The following is a 20,941-nucleotide window of genomic DNA, read 5'->3' on the forward strand; positions in this document are numbered from 1 at the left end:
AAAGTTCCTCCTTGACTTCTGGACCCTGCATTGTGTGAGCTGTCATATTGTGTTTTGTTCTCTGGGCCAGAAGGGTGGGCATCACCCCTGGTACAGCTTTGCTGGTAGCAGAAGGGACTGTGTCTCCTATTTCTGTCCCTCCCTCTTCAGTCTCATTCAACAGAGAGCCCTCAGAAAGCTGCAATCTTAGATGTCCACATTTATTTAGACATTGTGAAATGCCTTTACACATCTCCTTAATTATTTTCTCATTATTTTATCTGAGTATGAAAGGCATATATATTAGCTGCAATTTAGAGAAAGTCACAGTACAGATTCCAAAACCCTAGGATGCTTTGTTGAAACACATGTAATAAATGTTAAGTCTCTGTGATTCATCTTTACTTATTTCTGATAAGCCTTTCATCGGTTCTCGTCATTCACAGAACCATTCCTGATCATCTAGGCACAGGCTCTTAACTGCTGATCTGTGTTACTTCATAATTACCACTGCCTTAATATTTGGCCTATTACAAAACTGACAGCTGAATGATCTTTAAATGCTTGAACGTAATACAAAGCAAATACAAATCTTTGTTAAACCCACCTCTGAGTCCCAGTAAGTTGTTGAAAATTTGCACTTTATAGAATACTTTATTTCCTAATCAGAAGATGGTTAATTCTGAATTGCCCCAGCTTACTTTGCATTATTAGTTCCGTACATTAGGCCACTGTAATCTATGAACTAAATGTTTTAATCAAATGAAAAGATGTTTCAAATCGTCAATACATTATGTGTAAGGAAATACTGCAGAATTACTGGTCTCTTTCCAGATTCAGTACTCAAGAATGAAGAGAATCCTACGGCCTTGAACTACTTAGTCAAATACCCTTGTAATCGTTTTGGAAAACCGAGTACAGAAGTGAAGATCAACAGGAGAACTGCATTTGGAACCACAACCCTTGTCTTGACTGATTTCAGCAATATGTCCAGAGCTTTGGGAAGAGAAGAAAGCCAAAACCAGACACCAGCTGGGGAATTTCCAGAATCTCCTCCTGCCGTTTGTTTCAGTGACACACCGCCCCCCTCCAAGGAGAGAACGAACCATAAAACTCAACTGTCTAACAAAGTCAACCTGTCACCGATGGTCTGCTCTCGGTCTCAGTTATTTAGTCCAGCAAATAAAAAATTGAAAACAACCCAGTCCTCATCACCAGACCACAAAAGGTGCAACCCTGGGTTTTCTATCAGGTATGAGGCTTCCAACCTTGATTTTGGGAAGATACTTGCATTTAAGTTTTAAGAATGCAGAAAAATCATCCCTTGCTAAAGAAGCTGAATTGATTTTGGAAATGTAAATCAAACCCGGAAGGACTACTACAGTAATTTGCGTCCCTTGCCTCCTCCAGCTTTTAGTGTTAGAGAAGGAAAGGGAGTGAAAAAGAATTTCCTACACCTGTAAAAAGTTGGGTTTTTTTCTGACTGTAACCATATACACGCTTAATACATAATGTTGGGAACATACTGAAAAGTATAAAGAAAAATGATTAAATCCCCCATAACCTTACTGGTTATCAGTCTCCACTGCTAGCAGTTTTAAGTTAGTTCTTCTATGAAAGATATTTCTTCTGAAAGGGAAACTGTCATTCATAGCAGTTTAGTAAATGTCTTCTGTTCTACAGAAAGGGATCTGAGATCCTTGTAGTGACATTTCTGCTAAAGAAAGTGGCTCTATTTCAGACAGCTAAGGGGGATGGTGGCCATTGTTTCAAACCAAAAAGGAAAAGAGCATGTGTACATCTTTCAGATCTGAAATTTTAAAATTATAATTCCAATTGCTGAATACTACCAGACCACATATGTTTTATGAGATTACCAGCTACACGTTCAGGCGAAGACCCTTAATTACTGTCGCTAGGGATACAGACATTGTAATAAGCAATGTCATCCTTGTTCCTTAATGGTTACTAGCAGCTCCTGGAACTCTGTCGGTAATTCTCCCCAACCTTGTTCAGTCCCTTGGTCCTCTCACACCTGACAGCATGCCTCCACCAGGGAGAGACTTCACTCCGCAATTGTCTTGTCCTTCAGGAAGCAGGCGCTGTATATCCAGCATCTCTGAATGAAGGGAAGGTTGAGGAGTCGTCTTCCCCCGTGTCTTTTCTTGCCGGTGGGACACAGAGGAAGACTTACTGGGGTGGGATCTGAAGTAATCTCACTAGGGATTCTGATTTCTGGCTTCGCCTCTGATGAGCTGTGTCTTTGCTGATGGAAAGAGTCTTCTTTGGGCAGCGAGGTGAGGGACCACTGGTGTACATGCCTGGACCAGCTTCTGAGAATCCTCAAAGCTTATTTCATAACAGTTCGGAGATAGTTTTTGGTCAGTGGATGTTTTCATCTCACGTTTCCCATCCGAAATTTAAATTTACCATTAATTAATCTTAATGATTTATCCTTGATTGATTTTTTAAAAAAATGTGTTCATAATCATTTATAATAACTGGTTTGACTTTTGTTCACAATACTTATAAATGATGGGTATCTGAATGTAAGCTATGGGGGGTGGGGTAAACTTTTAAGTGCCTGGGTCAGTATACTGCCTTTCACTTTAACCCAAATTAATGTCTCATGATGCAAGTTCATGAAGGAGCTAGTTGAGAGTGTCTGAGTGGGAAGGCCATCCTGTAGGAAAATCATTTTTGAACAGCCTTTTCTGTTGTGTAGCTTAAGTGGAAAGACACAGATGTGATCAGTTAAAAATATTGTGGCTTTCGTTGTGCTCCGATGAAGTATCTTGGCATATTTTTATTTCCTTAGTGCTTTGTAGAAAATCTCAGGCAATTTAACTAATGAATTAGGGATTTAAAAAAACATTAACGTAACCTTAAATTTAAATGATTTCTTCATAAGCCATTAGTAATAGGGTCATATGATTAATCACAGCACACAGCATTACTTAGGAACGCTGCCGTGTGTGTATGTGTTGAATATAAGAACCCCAGGACTGAGACTCTAAAATCAATCAAGATCAACTAGCAGAATAAATGTCAAGTGATGAAATACATTCACCCAGCAGCCCTTCTGCACCCAGCTACTTTACAAGGAATAAATTGCAAATTACTGTCATTTATTTCATTTTTCTCCTTGTCTGGCAGCTACAGCGTTCATCTTGTGGACAGGATGCCACGCAGAAGCTCACAACATAATACGATTAAAGCAGGTGGTCCACTCAGAGAATTTAGAGCTAGTTCATTTTTTTCTTTAATAATTATATGGTAATTAATTTGCCTTTTGTTCTCTTAATTACTGATCTCATCACTGCATGATACGTGCCATGCTGATGAGGCGTATTTTCAGATTGGTCTTTAGATATACTTGAATTTTACCCAGCTACTGGATTATAAATTATATAGTCGAACCCATTTTTAAGCAGTTAAGAATGCCTGTTAGACACAGTACTAAATCTTTGATCCAATTATTGTAAATACAGAGCAAAACACAGCGACACCTTTTCAAAGAATGCAACGTGTGTTTTTAGGTTGAAGTTTTTCTGAGCTGACGTGAAGGCTTATGTAGATGAGTGAAATGAAAAGAGCAAAATCACTAACATTTTCTCGGGTCTGCTGCCGTCAGGGTTGCCAAATTCCCCTTCTAATCACCAGTCAGGCACTGACACCTCATACATGCTTTTGGGTCACCTTTTGGAGTTTTCAGTCCCCAAGGATGTCAGAACAACCTGGGACCATCCAGGATGAGTCATTTAACCTCTGTTTGTTGGAATCCTTGAAATAACTGCTGAACTACAAAATCTGCATTAGTTGAGACTGATTAGTTCCAAAAAATTTATAGACAGTGTTTTTTTATTATAATGAATCACCCCATCTGTAAAATAAGTTAACCCATGATAAATTGATCAGTGAAAAAATAATATCCGTTTTAAAATGACAAACCTGTGCTTAGTAATCGCCTTGATAATTTTATCTCACCTTTGTTCAGTGTTATTTGAACAATGTTTATTGAACATGTTCAGTGTTTATTAGCATTTATTGAGAGCCCATTATCCATTAAGCACTGCTCTTGGTTCTCATGACCTCTTGAAGTTAAAGTTTTAATACTGCCTCTTTGGGGGCGGAGGGTGTGCTGGTGAGATGAAGGGGGTATGGAAAAGAGAAATCTGCTGCCCCTCACCTTCCCCGTGATGCTAAAATGTAAGCCACCACCTCCACCATGAAAAAGGTACCCACAGAATACCTGCTGGAGAAGTATTTAATTGTAATGATTTCCTCAGTAATGCCCCCAGCTGCTTTCATCCACATACACCTGCGGCACAAACAGCTTTAGAAACTGTCCTCGGCGTGAGTGAGTCCACCCCAGACATCAGGGTGTTTGGGTCCATTTAAAGCAACATATTTAAGCTTCTGCTTTATAAATGAGTGTAAAACAGTTTCATCACGAAAGAGCTCATGTATGTCAATTACATCTCAGTAAAACCAGGGAAAAAAGATCTCACACTCTGAACGTTTCAATTAGATAGGGTGCCCCGAGGCATCACTATAGAAACAAGTATGTGAAGAATGTCATTTAGGAAGGAAGGAATTTACAAGTATCTTTTAAAAATCACTTAAGAATCATACTTTGTTCTTTAGAAATTAACCCCAAAAAAAGAAAGTAAGAAATTTTTTATCGTTAAAAGTGTAAAACTAGGGCTCTTAAGTGGAAGGACTTCTTGTAATTAATAAGAGCTCTTTTCCTCTTCAGTTAGTTTATTTTTTAAAAAACTATTATACAGGCATTGAAAATATGCAAAATATAAAAACAAATTTAAAATAATCATGAAGTTCCTTTTCAAAGAGGAAACTCCACATGTGCAGTTACAGGGGAAGGCCGGCCTCTGGGCCTCATGCACAGTGTGCAGGACTAAACCCCCAGACACTCGTGATCCTCACGGTGGGGGAGGATGAAGCTTCCTCGCTTGCTTGACAAAATACACGTTTCTGCCCTGCCAGGCAGCTGAAATATGATTGCAGCTTTTGCAGTAGCCTTGATCAAAGAAAAGCGTAGAAAGTTGTCTTTAAGGTGGTCAGGAGAGAAGAGTGATCCTTTTGGCCTTGTCAGAGCCATTGATGAGAGTTCGCTACCGATGAGAAAATAATTAGAGAAGATTGTGACTCTAGTTACTTTGGGGGTCAAGGGGTACTGGGACTTGAGAGTATTTTAGGGGAAATAAAATGGCCACACTGTCAGGCTACTGAGTAAGAAAAGAACTAAATATCACAAATGAAAACTGGACGGACTGGATGTGCCAGTCAGCTGTTTTTATTCTCGAGGCATTTAAATTCCTTGCCTAATGTAGATTAAATTTAACTTAGGTACCTAGGTAGCATTGGGAGTGAGTTAGAATTACCTGGGAAAACCGAGCATTTGAAAGAAGCAGGAGTGGGTGTAATTGTGTAAAGTTGGCCGTGGTCCACTTCGTGGTCTGCTTTCTTTGGTCAGGCAGGATTCCCACGTGGGGTGAGGTGGTGGAGATGACCCCTTTTGGCACTGCCATGCTGCAGTTATCTTGTAACTTGTCATTACAGCGAACTTCAAGTTCACGTGACAGATGGTCCAAGTACATCCAATGCTGGCCAACCTCGCTGCCATGGGCACGGCCGCCCCTGCATCCTCCGAGTGGTGAGGAAGGATGGAGAAAACAAGGGCAGGCACTTCTATGCGTGTCCTCTACCTAGAGAAGCGCAGTGTGGATTTTTTGAAGTACGTGTATCCTTTACCAAGCTTAACGCTAGTGTCCCTGAATACTTCTGTTATTAAAATGTAACGAATAGCCATCTGTTTCCGGTTTTACCTTTAAATTTAAAAGCCATATTGACATGCAGTCTAAACCCTGAATGTTGAATAACTTGAAAGAGTTTCATCACAAAAAGAAAAATAAATCAAATGATAGCTATTTGATTATTCGAGTATGTCATATGTGTAACCACAAGCATGGAAGTGTTGCCCCTTGGTTTACAAAGACAGAGAGGTGTTGAGCCACTTACCCAGGTGGCTGATAATCCAGACTGACTCTCCCCAACTTCAGCATTACATCAGAACCTTGAGTTTATACATTTGATGGAGGTACCTGGGAAAAATCCCCTACATGCCTTGGATTTACAATAAGCTTAGCGAATCCTACTGTGCAAGCTTAACCTAAAAAAGTGATGCACGGTAACGATTTAGCGCTGGGTCGTTCTCCACACCTTTCAGTTTATGCGTGTGTCCCTAGCAATGAACGTGTGACCAGAGACAGGAGTCTGAAGCCCTTTCAGTCAGATCTCACTGACCGCGTCCTCAGTGTGAGCCTCTCACTGCTGACTGTGATCCTGAGGTTCCAAGATAACACATCTTCCCAACCACTTCATTTGGTGTGTAATTGGAAAAAGAAAATATTGATTTGTTTCAGTGCTGGAGCAGAAGTTTTCTGGCTGGGTTTATTGAGAGAGAAGTTACGTGTCTTCAGTGTGGCACCTTCCCGAGGAATTTCCCAGGGAAAGTTTGGTAATGATTTTAGAGCTTAACCCCTGCCCAGGAGGGGGCCCCATCCTTCTCAACTTACTGATTCCCCGCACCCCACCCCCAGAAGCTTGTATAGATGTCATGGAGAAAACATTAGCAGTATTCATGGTATCACAGCCTTCTTGGTAGCTCTCATGAGGCCAAAATTAATAAGGATAAGAATAATACAATGGAATCTGCCTGGAATCTGTCCAGGTAATTCTGTTTTGGATTCTTTATTTTCCCAGGAGACTAAGGAAGTTTAGTTTTAAAATCGTAATAAATCTTTGGTCTTACTTAATAGCTTTAGCTCAACCAGACCTCTAGCAGGAAGACTGTTGATTTGCTTTACAGCAAGATCCTGGTAGTTTTCAACTATTTTCAATAAAGTGGAGGAACTTCTGTAAATATGCCTTTAGACAGAAACTCGGAATTATGACAACTTTCTGTGTGATTCAAGCAGATTTGTTAGATGCTTCCAACAGGATATAAGGTTTTTAAAGGGCATCAGCGAATGATGATGTGTGTTTTACAGTGTCAAAGACCAGCAACATCAGCGAAGACACTGGCGCTAGTCATACATGTCCAGGCTCAGCCTGTGCCCCATTCTAACCTCCGTCTAAACTTCGCCATCTCTGTTTCTCCCCGCAGTGGGCAGATCTGTCCTTCCCATTCTGCAACCATGGCAAACGCTGCATCATGAGAACAGTGCTGAAGATTGGACCTAACAACGGAAGGAACTTTTTTGTGTGCCCTCTTGGGAAGGAAAAACAGTGCAATTTTTTCCAGTGGGCAGAAAATGGGCCAGGAATCAACATTATTCCGGGATGCTAATATTATCTCCTTGTGTAGAATATATAGCATTTAATCTCTTCAAAATGTGTATAAGTGTAAAGTTATTGCAATATTTGAGAACTGTTCATTTAAGTGTACTATCTTTCCATTATATGGCTTTTTTTTTTTGCTTTAATGAATGCCATATGTCTTTTATCAAATATATAATATAATCCATTTAGAATGTATATTTAATGCATTTAGTTATGATAAAGTATTTTTAGTACTTTCTTAGTCTCTTGTAACTTCTTCAGGGAAGCAGTGAATTTCTTTTTGTGGGGGGAGAGGTATGCAGTACAATAAAATAATGTATTCTGTCTGTAATGAGTAATTTCTTAGATATCACCACTATTCATAATATATGATTAAAGAAACTTCTTGTTTTTTAAATGAAATGTAAGAAATGGGATCTTCTTTATAGAAATTAATGCTTTCTCTTTTTTATTCTGTTCAACAAACATCAAGTTCTAGATGCTAGGGACATGCCAAACACTTGTATAACTTCAAATGCATTTTCATGGAGAGCTCTGGGAATTCAGAATATAAAAGTAATATATAAGAACAGAAGAAGTTGGCTATATATCTTTAAAAGAGAAGTTGGTTTAAACTTTTCTGATCTGTTAATTTTTTTAAAATAAGTTTATTGCAAAAGCTTAATGTGCTATTATGGTTCTAGTTTTATCTTAACTCCTCTCCTTTTTCTTTTTAAATTTAGTTCAGGTATGACTACTTCCTGAAAGAAAAGCGAAACAGTAATCTTAAGGCATTTCTGCATGTTTGTGGAAAATTCCATTCAGAGCTGGTTCAATCTATTAATAAAAGGACAGTGTAGAGGATGGCGGAAATCCCTTTCTCTTCCATCACGAAAGGGCCCGTGCAGAGCTCTAGAAGTTAACAGCATGTGAAATTACCAGGGCAGAAAATATTCCATCGTGCCATCTGTGTTTGAACTCTACACTGAAGAGAGAGAATTAAAACCAACTTAAGGTCAGTGATCTTCACCCAACAGGGTAATAATAACACTACAGAGCAGACCAAGAACTAGACAGGACCAGTCACGGTCTTAGTGACCTGATGTGAAGTACACAGGGTGTGCATTTGGAAGGAGGTGTATTACTTATGCAACAACAAGGGAAAAGGCCTATTGCAAAGCAGGCTTCCATAAATTCCAGTCTTCAAAAATTAGCAAATGAATTATAAGAAAATATAGGCAAATGAAATAATAGGTATCAATATAATAAATTTAGAGACATCTACAAAATATGCAGGATTGATGTGAAGAAAATTTTACTGAGAAGCATTAAAGAACCAGATGGAGAGACGAAACAGCATCTTGTTTGGAAAACATGGATGTTTTACAAATGCGATTCTTCCAAAATTAATTTGGAGTTTTAATGAAATTTCCCGTCAAAGTCTCAAGGAGGTTTCTGCTTCCATTATGGAGTAAGCTTCACCTGAATGCAACTCTAGATTCTGGGCAAAAATTAAAAACAATACTGGAGAGTGAACAAAAGCAGGCAGATTCTGGAGGTGGGTAAAGTTTGGAAGGAGAGACCAGCTGGAAGTTATTTCCCATTTTTTTTACAATTTTTATCCTGAGGGCAGAACAAAGTCAGTTCCAACCCAGTCTTTCTGGCCTAAAGAGCCAGCAGACAGTCTGGGCGAGCACAGCCACCTGAAGGGAGAAATCTCAGAAGAGACTCCGCAAGGGAGAGCCTCAAGTTCTGTGTTTAAACTGCCCGTGTCCTTGACTGACCCCTGAACACATGTGTGGGTCAGACAGCACAGAGCAGCTAAAGAGAAAAGAACTGAACCAAGAGTTAATCAGTCACCCAAGAGAATTTGCAGTTTGAATCCAACCAAACCAATTACCTGCTGAGACAAAGGATCAACACTCTTTAGAGGAATATACCAAATCCAGAGTCTCCACCACATCATAGTCACATATTCAGGATTCGATCCAAATTATGCAACGTAAGAAGAACAGAATAATGTGATCCAGTTTCAGAGAAAAAAACAAACACCCAAGACTGATGCCAAGGTGACCAAGATGTTGGAATTATCAACCAAGGATCTTAAAGCAGCCTTTATATATAACTATGCTCATTGAAGTAAACACCAAAGAGTGACGATACCAAATGGAAATTCAGATATTCAAGAAGTGATACAGAAACTCTGAAATGGAAAATATCTCAATAAATATAAAATACTATTTTTTGCCTCTTAGTTTCATTATAATATATGGGACTGTTTAAAGGGCAAAAAATTATAACATCTTGTGAGATTTATAATGTGTGTAGACATAATGTGACAACTAGAACATAAGGAGAGGTCAAGGAGCTGTATGATTGCACGTTTTCTGCATTTTATGTGAAGTGATTCTGCATTACCTCCGATTGTAAAAAGGTGAGTGTATTTATATGTAACATCTATTACCAGATTTGAGAAGTTTTCAACTACTATTTCTTTGAATGCTTTTTTAGTCCCACACTCTCCCTTGTCTCTTTCTGAGGTTCCAATGATACAAAAGATCTTTTAGGTTGTTATTACACCACAGATCCCTGGGCTCTATTTATTTTTCCCAGTCTATTTTTGCCTCTTTCTTATTCAAACTGAGTAAATTCTATCAATCTGTCTTCAAGTTCACTGACTCTGTTCTCTGTCATTTTCACTCTACTATTGAGATCATTCAGCCAATTTTTTATTTCAATAATTGCATTTTTCAGTCCCATAATTTCCACTGGGTTCTTTTTTATAACTTCTATTTCTTTATTGAGAGTTTCCATTTTTTTCATTGGCTTCAAGGTAATTTATAATTGATTCCAGAAGTTGTCTTACGGTATCTGCTTTAAAATCCTTGCCAAATAATTCTAGTATCTGATTTATCTCAGTACTGTTATCAGTTGAGTGTCTTTTCTCCTGCAGATTGTGGTCGTTCCAGTTTGGGGCAGGAGAGATAATTGTTTTTATTGTATCCTGGTGGTTTGGTTATTATGTTAGGAGACTGTAGATCCTATTAAATCTTCTATTTTAGCATGCAGTCATCCTGTTTAGTTGAGTGTGTAGGTTCTGACTTCCATCATGGGCTTGATTCCCAAGGACTGTATGGTTTTCAGAGCCCTTGCATGCAGTTCTGGGCTGCTTTATTCTCGTCTTCCTGCGGGTCCTCATCAGGCCCTCTGGTGCTGACTGCAGGAACAGAAGGTGAATCCCTGGGCTGCCCGGTGCTTCTAGGACATCTTCTGCAGAGGGTGTGGCAGAAGCCCCTGTGCTGTGTCTCCTTATGCCACCCGGTAGAGGGAAGCGGGTGTTGTCACTGTCCCATCAACAGCTTTGGTTCCCACAGCAGCAGAACCAGGACAAGGCTGCTGGCCTTCAGGGCCTACATCTGCTCACGGCTGTGCTGAACCTTGGGAAGATGCCGCGTGGTCTGTTGATATTCATCTCTTTGGAGTTTATCTGCCTATTTCTTAATATTTCAAACTAATATCATATGAATATAAAGGCTTTTCATGTTTGGGGGAAAACTGAGAATGAGACAGAAGATAAAAATGAAGAAGATGATTTTAAGAGCCACTATTTTTGAACCATTATTTTGTGACGGCTGCTGTCATTTTCCATAGATTATTTTGTTTAATCCTCTTGACTTTATTATTGTTATTTCTAATTGTCCAGTTTAAGACAGCTGGCTTGCTGTAGCTTAGGTCAAAATGTGTCCATGTCATACAGGCTGAAGTTTGGGTGAGGTTTGCATGGCGCTAAGACCCACACTTTAAATAAGCTTCTCTCCTCCCCATTTATTAAAGAAAAGTGGCTGTACCCAGAATTGCATGTCATTGACATGTACAAATACCTAACGTACACAAGTGTAAGTAATTGTGGGATGATGGTAAGATTATGGTCACTTTTTTCTCTAAAATTTGTTAAAATTACTATAAATTTATTTTAAATTTCCATTGCTTTCCATTGCTTTTCTTTATTTAATTTCCATTAAAATTTTGTTATTTTCATGTACTTTCTAAAGGTACTTGTTGTGGTGTGTTCTACACCACCATTATTGGCAAGTTGGCACGTGAAATGAAAAAAAAACAAACGTTCTAATGAGTTTCCCAAAAAGCATAACCTCCTTTTTCTTTATATATTTTTCCAGCACTTTATATCTCTTCTGCAGCTTATACTAGTGTCTGCCTGGTGTCATATTATTTATCCTATCTGCATTTCCCGAAGTTCGCCTCCTTAAGGGATCGCATGTAACTTCTTTGTTCTTCACAGAATCTTACCAAGGATTGTGCTTTGTACACAGTAGAAACTTGGTAAACATTTGTTGAATTTAATAGATGAAGGTTTAATATCATGTCAGTCGACTGAACATTTTTAACCTTGTTACCACTATTCAAACATGAATGTACTTAAATGTCATTGAAAAGAGTGTCGCTGGTGTATTATAAAAGAGAAAGAAATTCCTCAGTGTCTAAAAGTTGTTAAGTCTTCCTAGTGATTAAATGAAAGTCTTTTTTTGGCTTTTTATAGAAATTTGCTTACACATGGACAGGCCAAAACCAATCAGATCAAAGGATATGCATTCACTGACAAGGAAAGAAGACATAAAAATAAGGCTACCTTAGCTCTACACTGTGTTTAAGATATAGAGATGAAAAAATTTTGAGTATGCCTCACAATGCCCATGAGTCTGAACCTCTTCTTCATTTTACGGGAAACCAAATCAACTGGTTTAAATTATTTCTTTGCTTTTAATTCAGTTCATCTCTGTTGAACACGTATTATGTAAAAGATTGAGTGATGGGTGTTTTTAAAGAAGAGCTCGCCAGTGCATAAATGAGGTCGAGATGATACTGCAGGGTGCCACTGTAAGCCAAGTGCGGAGGGAGGGCTCACCCCGATTCAGGAGCTGGAGGAGCGTCTGGAGAGACAGCAGTTGGAGTTTCACGTCAGTGGACAAGGGCGTTCCAGGCAGTTGGTGCGGCCTACGCAGGAATCAGAGCACGGGGAGTGTGTGGGGAGTGGCAAAGAGTCCTGTGTGGCTAGATCATAGGGGATAGGGAGGAAAATAGAGGCGGTGGGGGGGGGGGATATCTGTAAGGGAAGAATTGATTCCATCTCATGGCTACAAATGAAATTCCCAAGATGGTCCAGTTCTTTGTTCTGAGGAGATAAAAATGAGTAAGTCACTCTCTCCCTTTAGGGAGCCCGTGGGCAGAGAAGCAAGCCGGTGCCCCCAGGGACCTGTGCTGGATTAGTGACGCCAACAACAAGTCTTCTGAACGAATGAAGAAAGGAATCCATTCTGCAGTGTGGCTGGGGATGGTAGGTATAGTGTTTAATTGCTTAGATTCTAGAGAACAATTGAGTTCTGGAGTCAGACTGCTGGTTCAAAGACCTGCCCCACCCCTTACCTTGACCTTGACCCTGTGACCTTGAACACGGTATTTTGTTAAGTTTTGGATCCCCTGTGCTAAGTCTCAGTTACCACATCTGTTAGATGGTGACCACAGTGGTACCATCTCACAGCGCTGTTTTGAGGGTCAAGTGTGAGACCTAACTGAAGGGCTGAGCAGTGAGTGTCCCCAGCCGTCAAAACAATGGGGTTCATGTTATTAACTTTGTTATTCCTGCTCCGCCTCCTCCCCTCACAGCTGTTATCATGGGAGGTTTCAGAGAAGAACTAGCAATCGCAGTAGCCTTAAAGAAGGGCTTGGACTTCACCAGGCAGAGAAGGACTGAGGGACAGGGTGGAAATGCACGAGGAGAGCGCCAGAGCGTGCGGAAGTACAGTTGTGTTTGGGGAGACAGGCTGGAACTTTAAAAAGAACGTATTAGGAAGAAGAGGCTGGGTTAGGTTTTATGTTTCCAGCGACACATCAGCAATTTAGAAACAGAAAACATGAAAGAACTGCAAAAAGCCTTCATTCATGAAGAATTGAGAGGCCCACAAGTCAGAGTAACCCAGACATCCGTTATTGTAGACAGAAATCACAAATCCCAACGGTGAGTTTGAACCATTAACAACTCCAGTCACTCACGTCCCATCCTCTCCCTATTTCTGTAGAAGAGGTCTGGCTGTGAGTGCATGGAGACACTGCATATACAGTGTTTCTGGGAAGGCAGGTGGTCAGATCGCACAGTTACACCCAGAGTGGTGGACCCAAGCAGTACACAGGGTCTCACTCATTGAAATCTGTTTTTAAAGGGGTGAATCCAATGCTCAACAAGGCAGAGCAAGGCTCGCCAGAGTGGATGAACCCTGTTGTTTTTGGAAGTTGCAGAATAAAAGCCAAGGGTTTAGGGGTTGAAATACTTTCTATGTATTGCTTGAATCCTATTGACTTCTCTAATAACAGAGTCATGAAGGAGGGAAAAAACAAGAAGTTAAAAGAGATAAAGAAATGAAAAAGTGATTCTAGAAAGAAAGAATAGATCTTGAACAGAACGGAAAGGCAAAGACAAAGAGAAATCCCTACAGCACTTACACTGACGCAGTGCATCCTTTTTTAGCAATCAGAAACACAAATACATGGATAGTCAACTGAAGAACAGCCTTGTAAATTTTTTAAACTACACACTAGCTTTTTGGACTAAATGCTATCATAAAATGCAAAACTGCAAAGCAAATTAGCAGACTCATTACAACCCTTCCACACCTACCCTCCGAGTGTGTCACTGCCAATCTCTAGCCTTGGCATCTTGGTTTACATATTAATAAATACTCTTCTGCTTTTAATATGCATATATCTCTCTCATCATTATATTATTACACTCAGCTTGTTTGGCACTATTTAAAAGGCATTTATTTTGCTATCAATGGCAGAAAACAATTTAGGAAACAGAACAGAGTAGGAAAAATGTTAAATCTAAGTGTTTGAATTGGTTATGGACTCATTAGTTTATTAACTCGTTTTCTGCAAACTTGAATACTTTGAATGCATTAGGAATGATGCAGCATTTAAAAAAAAGTGTGCTCTTAAAATGGTAAACACTGGATCTAAGATCTGAGTTTGTAGTTATTACTTATTTAAAATAAACAAGCAAATTCCATTGAGATATGGTCTCATTTACAGGAATGGTCTATTAGCAGGCGGCAGTGAGCACAACAATTAACCATATCAGCACATTAAAACCTAATGTGTAAACTCCACAAAGCAGCAAACACACGTCCTGCCATGGCCTATTAAGTAATCAGAAATGAATGCACATAATTAGCTCGTGAACAGCTGCATAAACTCAAGTGTCCCACTTTTTATCAGACATGGAGACTTCAAGTGGAAGGGAGGTTTGTCAGCTATGTCTTGAACAGGGTGGGAGGGTCACCATGAAACAAAATTGAGGATGGATTCTAATGCTGGATGGCAGATAACCACTTTGAGTTTTTCTTCTGATAATACTCCAAATGTTCACCTGGAAATAATTCCATAAGTGAAAAATATGGAAACAAGGATACTACCAATGACCAAAAAGCTCTTGTAAAATTGGAAATTGAAGTAGGATAACACAAATCAATTTCTCGATTATTTTAATGAGTGTATTATTCGTACTTGCTATTTTTGGTTCAAATCTGATTTGCGCAATCCCATATATCTCTTCTGAATGAGATTATATTCAGATATATATCTGAATGATGATATAAACAGTGAGTATATAGTTACATTTGAATTAATAAATGTACTTGATGTGTATTTCTTTCTTTACAAATGCAGGAACCACACTTTCCTTTTTTTCTGTCCCTTTTTCACTGAAGGAAACGTGCTGGATGGACCATGATAACCATCTGTAAAAATCTGAGGGACTGATATGAAAAAGAATTCTGTTTATTCCGTACAAGTCCAGAAGAAAAACGTCACTAAGAGACAGAGGTTTAATAAAAAGACAAAATTCCAAAAATTAGAGTTCTTAAAATAGAAATGGGTAGACTGCAAAGTGCTTAGGTCCTGCCAGGAATGTCATCAAAAAAATTCAGTGACTGACTTCCTGGATGTGGTTAGAAGGACCTCAGGTTCCATCAAAGGTGGTTTTTTTTTTTTTTTTCCCCTCTGTGGTAAAATCCTAGGAACTAAACCTCTAAGGGAGATGGTTCAGCAATTAGTGAATATGTTATCATTGGTGGTGCTAAACTTTTGGGTGGTATTTTCTGAATACTTGCATCAAAAATTTTATATCATGTGAAATTATATTTATATATGCTTATTGTTTTTTGACAGAACAGTTTTCATTTTATTTTTAAGCCTACCAAAGATAAAATGGATGGATAATAGATGGATGGATAGATAGATAGTCAGGTCGATGATGGCTAGGAGGATGATAGATAAAAGACAATAAACACATAACTAAGAATCGTGAATTTCAGTCACAAAGAATTAGTTCTATATGTATTTTATATTTGTTTTCTCTCTAGATATCCTCATTTTTTTAAAAAGCAGTTTCTGTTTGTTTATTTATTTATGGGGTGGGGGGCATTGAGTTTATTCCCTTACTTACTTGGTGGAGGTAGTGGGATTCAAAGCCATGTGCTCTACCACTGAGCTATACCCTTCCCCCAGATATCCTCATTTTTAAAAGCATTCGTTCAACAAATATGTATGCGCCTTGTCTGTGCTAGGCTGAAAGTATCGTGAATAGTCCCTCAAGGAGTTTGACGTCTTTGGGAGGGAGGAGGAAGCATTTAAAGCAACCATCACAGTCCCAGTTTGGTGATACAGGGTGCAAAGAGAAAGCGGGGGAAGGAACTCCCCTGACAGCCTGAAAGACACCAGGAGGTAAGGCTGGGAACAAGGACTGTGCCAGGGGGAGTTTAGGAGGCAGAGAGAAGAGTTTGTAAGAGGCTGTTTGGCGTGGATGGAGGCTGCAGATTATACCTCTGAAAGACAACTCGAGCTAAAATCAACCAGTGCTGCTGGTGGTAATTATTCCTGTGTGGGTCTCTCATCGTGAACTGTTCATTGCTGTCACCCAAATACCCAAGAACGGCTCACTGTAACTGCTTTCTGTCCCCTAGGGCCAGTGCTAGGAAAAGTGCTAAGAAAAATGAGGACCAGCAATGTCAGCCTCACCCTGGGGCCTGGTGAACCCTCCCGGATGGAGGCGCAGGCTGGTTTGCTGTGACGAGCTCTCCAGGTAACCTTTCTACAAGCTCAAGCTTGTGAACCTCTGCTCTGGAGCAGAGTCTTGAGTATGGTTTAGAAAACACTTAATTTACTGTATTAGAATAAACATGAAACAAAGTGTGTTGTGATAATTAGGTAAATTAATTTGAAGTGGACTGGAAATGTGAGGTTGAGAAAAAAAACAGTGAATGGCCTGGAAGTCAGGCCACCTGGCTTCTAAGTCCAGCCCTGCCACAAAGTGATCTGATCATAATTACCAGTGAATGATAACTAATTCCGCCAGGAGACTAAGCTCCTCTCAGACCTCAGAGTCTTCAGCCATAAAACAAGGAGGTTGCATTGAAATATTTCTAAAACCCCTTTCCAAGTATAAAATATTGTGGTTCTGAAAGGGTTTTAGCATTAATTATATGCATAAATAAATAATTTAATCATGCCAGTCTCTTTGCAGATCACTCCGACGGTTTTCACCTCTTGTGTCTTTTGAAAGCTCTCCCACCCTTGTTCTCTGCTCTTTCCTGTCCATCATTTTTAAACCTTCTCTTCTTTCTGCCTTTCTGCTTTTGGGTCAGTGGTTGGTTCATTACACAATTATTTAATATAAGATCCTCTTGCTTTTATACATATTAAAACTCCCATGAAGACTCTTTGATGAAAATTCCCTAGTAGACTTTTAGATGGAAAAAAAAATAGTGCTCATCTCGAAGTGTGAAACATTCTGTCTTGAATGTCAATAGAACAGTTCACAGGGGATGAAAACTAAGTGGAAAGCAATGTTTCACTGAAGTTGAGATTTCAGGGTGGGAAGGGATAGACTGGGATTTCAAAATTGTAGAACAGATAAACAAGATTACACTGTATAGCACAGGGAAATATACACTAAATGTTATGATAACTCACAGAGAAAAAAATGTGCCAATGGGTGTGTATATGTCCATGAATGACTGAAAAATTGTGCTGAACACTGGAATTTGACACAACATTGTAAAATGATTATAAATCAATAAAAAATGTTAAAAAAAAAAAAGATTTCAGGGAAAGAATTTAACCCTTCCCTTTAGAATTAGAACCAAACTTCCTTCCTTCTTTTCTGCTTTTCTTCCTCCCTTCTTCCCTCCCTCCCATCCTTCCTTCCATCCATCCATCTTTTGTACTGATTTTTTTTCTGTTGTGCTGCTTTGTCACTAAATCTTGTACAAAACTGATACAGGAAAGTGAATGTGGGGCAAGGAGGTGGCCACGTCCCAGGTCTCAGTTGAGTCCCTAGGATGCACCCCACCAAGTGTGGGTCCTTGGGTTCGCGAAGGAAAGGATTCAAGAGTGAGCCACAGTTGAGTGAGGGTAGATTTATTCAGAGAGATCCATACTCCATAGACAGAGTGCAAGCCACGAGATATGGGGGTTGTTAGCTTTTATGGGCGCAGTAGCTTCATATGCTAATAAGTGGGAGGACTATTCCAATTACTTTTGGGGAAGGGGCTGGGATTCTCAGGAACTGGGCCACCACTCACTTTTTGTTCTTCTGTGGTCAGCCCCGGAACTGCCATTGTGCTTGTGGGTGTGTCATTTAACATGCTCGTATATTACAATGAGCGTATGAAACTCCAGGTCTACTGGAAGTCAAATCTCCCACCATCCTGGGCCTCAAGGCCCGTTGGGAGTTGAATTTTCCACCACCTTGATGGTAATTGCTGTGTTATTTCCCCTTTCCTTCCTGTCTCAAAACTGTAAACTTCCAAAAGGCAAGATTTGGTAAACCCCCCATAACATTTAGCGTAACACCCCAAATAAATAATTTCTCAATAAAAGCTTAAGGAATGCAGACTTCAAGAATCAATGCTTAATGCCTTATCATCTGAGCCCCAGTCAGTAAATCGGTTTTCTTTGCAGTCATGGGAGCATCCCTCTGAAATATTTTCTCTGTATTTTTGCAGGGAGGTTCAGGTTTTCGAGCCCCCTCTTTGCAGCTTCTCCTTCTCCTGCTGCCTTTCTGTTATGATCTGTGACTGGGGCGCTCACATACGGCGGCACGTCCCTTCTCTCGTACGCGGTGTGTGCAGAGTCTCGGCGCTCCCTGTCTGTGTCCTGGCACGCCGCTCCTAACACGTTCCTGGGTAGCGCAGTTTCTGCTTGAGTGCACTCGAGACCCACTTAGAGCGTGTGCTTGGTCAACCTAACACTTCTCAGTAACTCTTCTCCGCCTCGGATAGGAAGTTGCAGGAGAATGCTCGATCTCAGCACCGCTTTGCAATCATTCTGCCTTTACGCCTTAAGGTCTTGCACCCCCAGATTGGTCTTGTCTGCTGTAGCTGATTGTCCGGTGCTTCACAGCGGGGCTGCACCCCTAACGCGTCTGCAGAACTCTCATTTTGTTTCTGGAAAGAGCACAGGAAATTCTGATCCCTGGTCAACTCCAGGGGTGTACAACCTGCAAAGCTCTTACCTGTTCTAAAAACCTCAGAAGGCGTTCATCGCTAAAGAGTGCATCATCTCTGGAATGTGAATCGCTGTGTGAACCTCTCTGGGAGCTACTCTTAAGGAAATATTAGCAATAGCCTTTCTTAATAGTCTACGTGGATAATTGTTTTGTCACAGATCAGTTTTGAGCTACTTACTGTCAGTGTTCTATACACGGTGTTAATCTAATTTTACTCCATCTTGTATTTATTCATGTCTTCCTCCATCCCCCTCCCTTTTATAAGACGTGCATAAATCAACCGAAGGGAGTCTCATAAAAGCTGTCTCTAGACCTCAGATTGGTCAGGGACCTCTGCGGTTTTGTTTCTGTCTTTTTTTTTTTTCCTGTTCAAGTAAATCCTGTGTATTTTCTTCCTAGAAATAGTCACAACTGTAACAAAATAATGAATTGGATAATCAGTTGTTTAATATTTGTCTCCTTTTTTTTAAAATGAACACCCTATGTAGGCAAGGGTCTTCCCTTATTCAACACCGAATCCCCAGGTCCCGCCATCAGCTTGAATGTACTAGGCGTTCCATAAATGGTTGTTGAATTAACATTATCCTATTACTTTATTAATTTTATTGACTGCTTTTTGGCTGTTATTATAATTCTAAGGATGAAGTCCTTTGGCCTCAAAACTGATAAGGACTGCTGCTTTGCTGATAAGAGCACATGTTACTTGTAGGCGAATCTACACGTGAATAAAACATTTGAAACACAAGTTACTATGGAAACAGCCCCTGGTGCAGTGTGATTCAGAAGCAGCTGAGGCTGCAATTCTCAGGCTGGAGGGGCTGCAGTCACAGACAAACCCTGGCTTTCTGGGCCCCCTACTTCCTCTCAGACACCCCCAGCCTCACTTAATCCATTCTTTCTTCAGGACACTTGATTATGATTGGAGCACTTAATCTGTGTGCTCCAACTGATGAAGTTACTGCTTGATTGTGGCACAACTTCATCCACTTACTTTGATTAGATTGTTGCAGGAAATAGATGGATACCGTCAAGCTTCTGCTGTTTTGGTTTTTTTTTTTCCTTTTGTCAAATTCCTCAGGGTATTTCTCAGTTTCTCCACATAATCTTTTTGGCTATTCCTCAGGGTATGTCATTTCTACGGATAACTAATCTCATCCATTGCATTTTGGATCTTCCTGATTTTATTCTTGGAGGACAACTTTATCTCCAAGTCCCCTGGTGACTCCCCGCCTCTCCCATAGGAACCACATCTGGGAAATGACTGCTTGTCGAGGCATAAACCGTATCTCCTCTTTCTTTTCCTTTCCTACTGTCTGTTCCTTGTCTCCGAGGAGTGGTGGCAGAGGCTTGCTCGCATATGACTCCCAACAAAGTGTCTGAGGGCTTTTTGTGAATTTTTCATCCCGGGCCTGGGATCTAACTTGCTGTCGGTGTCTTGCATGTATTAGACGAGCAGGGCAGACAGGGCAGAGTTTATTAAAAATAATAAGGCAGGGAGGCTCAGCAAAGCGACAGCTGGAGGCCAGCTGGCCATTTCGCCCACCACACTTGGCCTTTCAGGAGGTCAACAGACGATGGAGTAGGTTGCAACCATTTGTATATTTGACTTCATGGAAACTTGTCCTTTGGATGAGCACTAGAGAGACTTCTCTTGGTATTCAGAGAAACTAAATGTCAGAGACTGTAGCTCCCCCAGAAAAATTTTATATAGTCTAGTGAGGCGTTGTCTAAAAAAAAATTAAATTTTTTCCCAAAAGAGTCAATGGAGTATGAAGGATCTCCTGGTAAATACTAATTATTGAGTGAAATGTTTTAGTCTGTGAAGGATGGTTGTGTTGGGCTTGCGTGCATGCTGGTACGTTGTCTTCTAGCACAGGAATCCTTGTTTTTCAGCACTTCTTTATCTCTTCATCTGTACAGTCAGGTCCAGCTCCATGCTCTGTCTCCACGCCTAATTGCTTCCAAAGACGAAAGAGAGTTGCCAGTTTGCAAAGTTAAATATGTACAAAATGCATTTTTGTTTTTTTTCGTCATGTT

General features: G+C 40.1%; 1 protein-coding gene and 1 long non-coding RNA gene across 13 annotated transcripts in view; both read left to right on the plus strand.

Moving 5' to 3' along the window:
- NEIL3 (nei like DNA glycosylase 3) overlaps window positions 1-7,670 on the plus strand; it is a 357,474-nt gene extending 349,804 nt beyond the window's left edge. For 11 of the 12 annotated variants that reach the window (XM_074353672.1, XM_074353677.1, XM_074353676.1 and 8 more), the window contains 3 exons: window positions 814-1,231; window positions 5,563-5,737; window positions 7,169-7,670. In XM_074353672.1, coding sequence (XP_074209773.1) covers window positions 814-1,231; window positions 5,563-5,737; window positions 7,169-7,351 — 776 coding nt within the window. In that variant the 3' untranslated portion in view covers window positions 7,352-7,670. The remainder of the gene's footprint in view (window positions 1-813; window positions 1,232-5,562; window positions 5,738-7,168) is intronic. The other variant, XM_074353670.1, reaches the window with a different exon arrangement.
- Window positions 7,671-12,459: 4,789 nt separating this feature from the next.
- LOC141575130 (uncharacterized) overlaps window positions 12,460-20,941 on the plus strand; it is a 43,751-nt gene continuing 35,269 nt past the window's right edge. Inside the window, exon 1 of the long non-coding RNA XR_012502488.1 lies at window positions 12,460-16,477. This is a non-coding gene — a long non-coding RNA (uncharacterized LOC141575130). The remainder of the gene's footprint in view (window positions 16,478-20,941) is intronic.

This window comes from Camelus bactrianus, chromosome 26, assembly GCF_048773025.1.
Source record: "Camelus bactrianus isolate YW-2024 breed Bactrian camel chromosome 26, ASM4877302v1, whole genome shotgun sequence".
NCBI lineage: Eukaryota > Metazoa > Chordata > Mammalia > Artiodactyla > Camelidae > Camelus > Camelus bactrianus.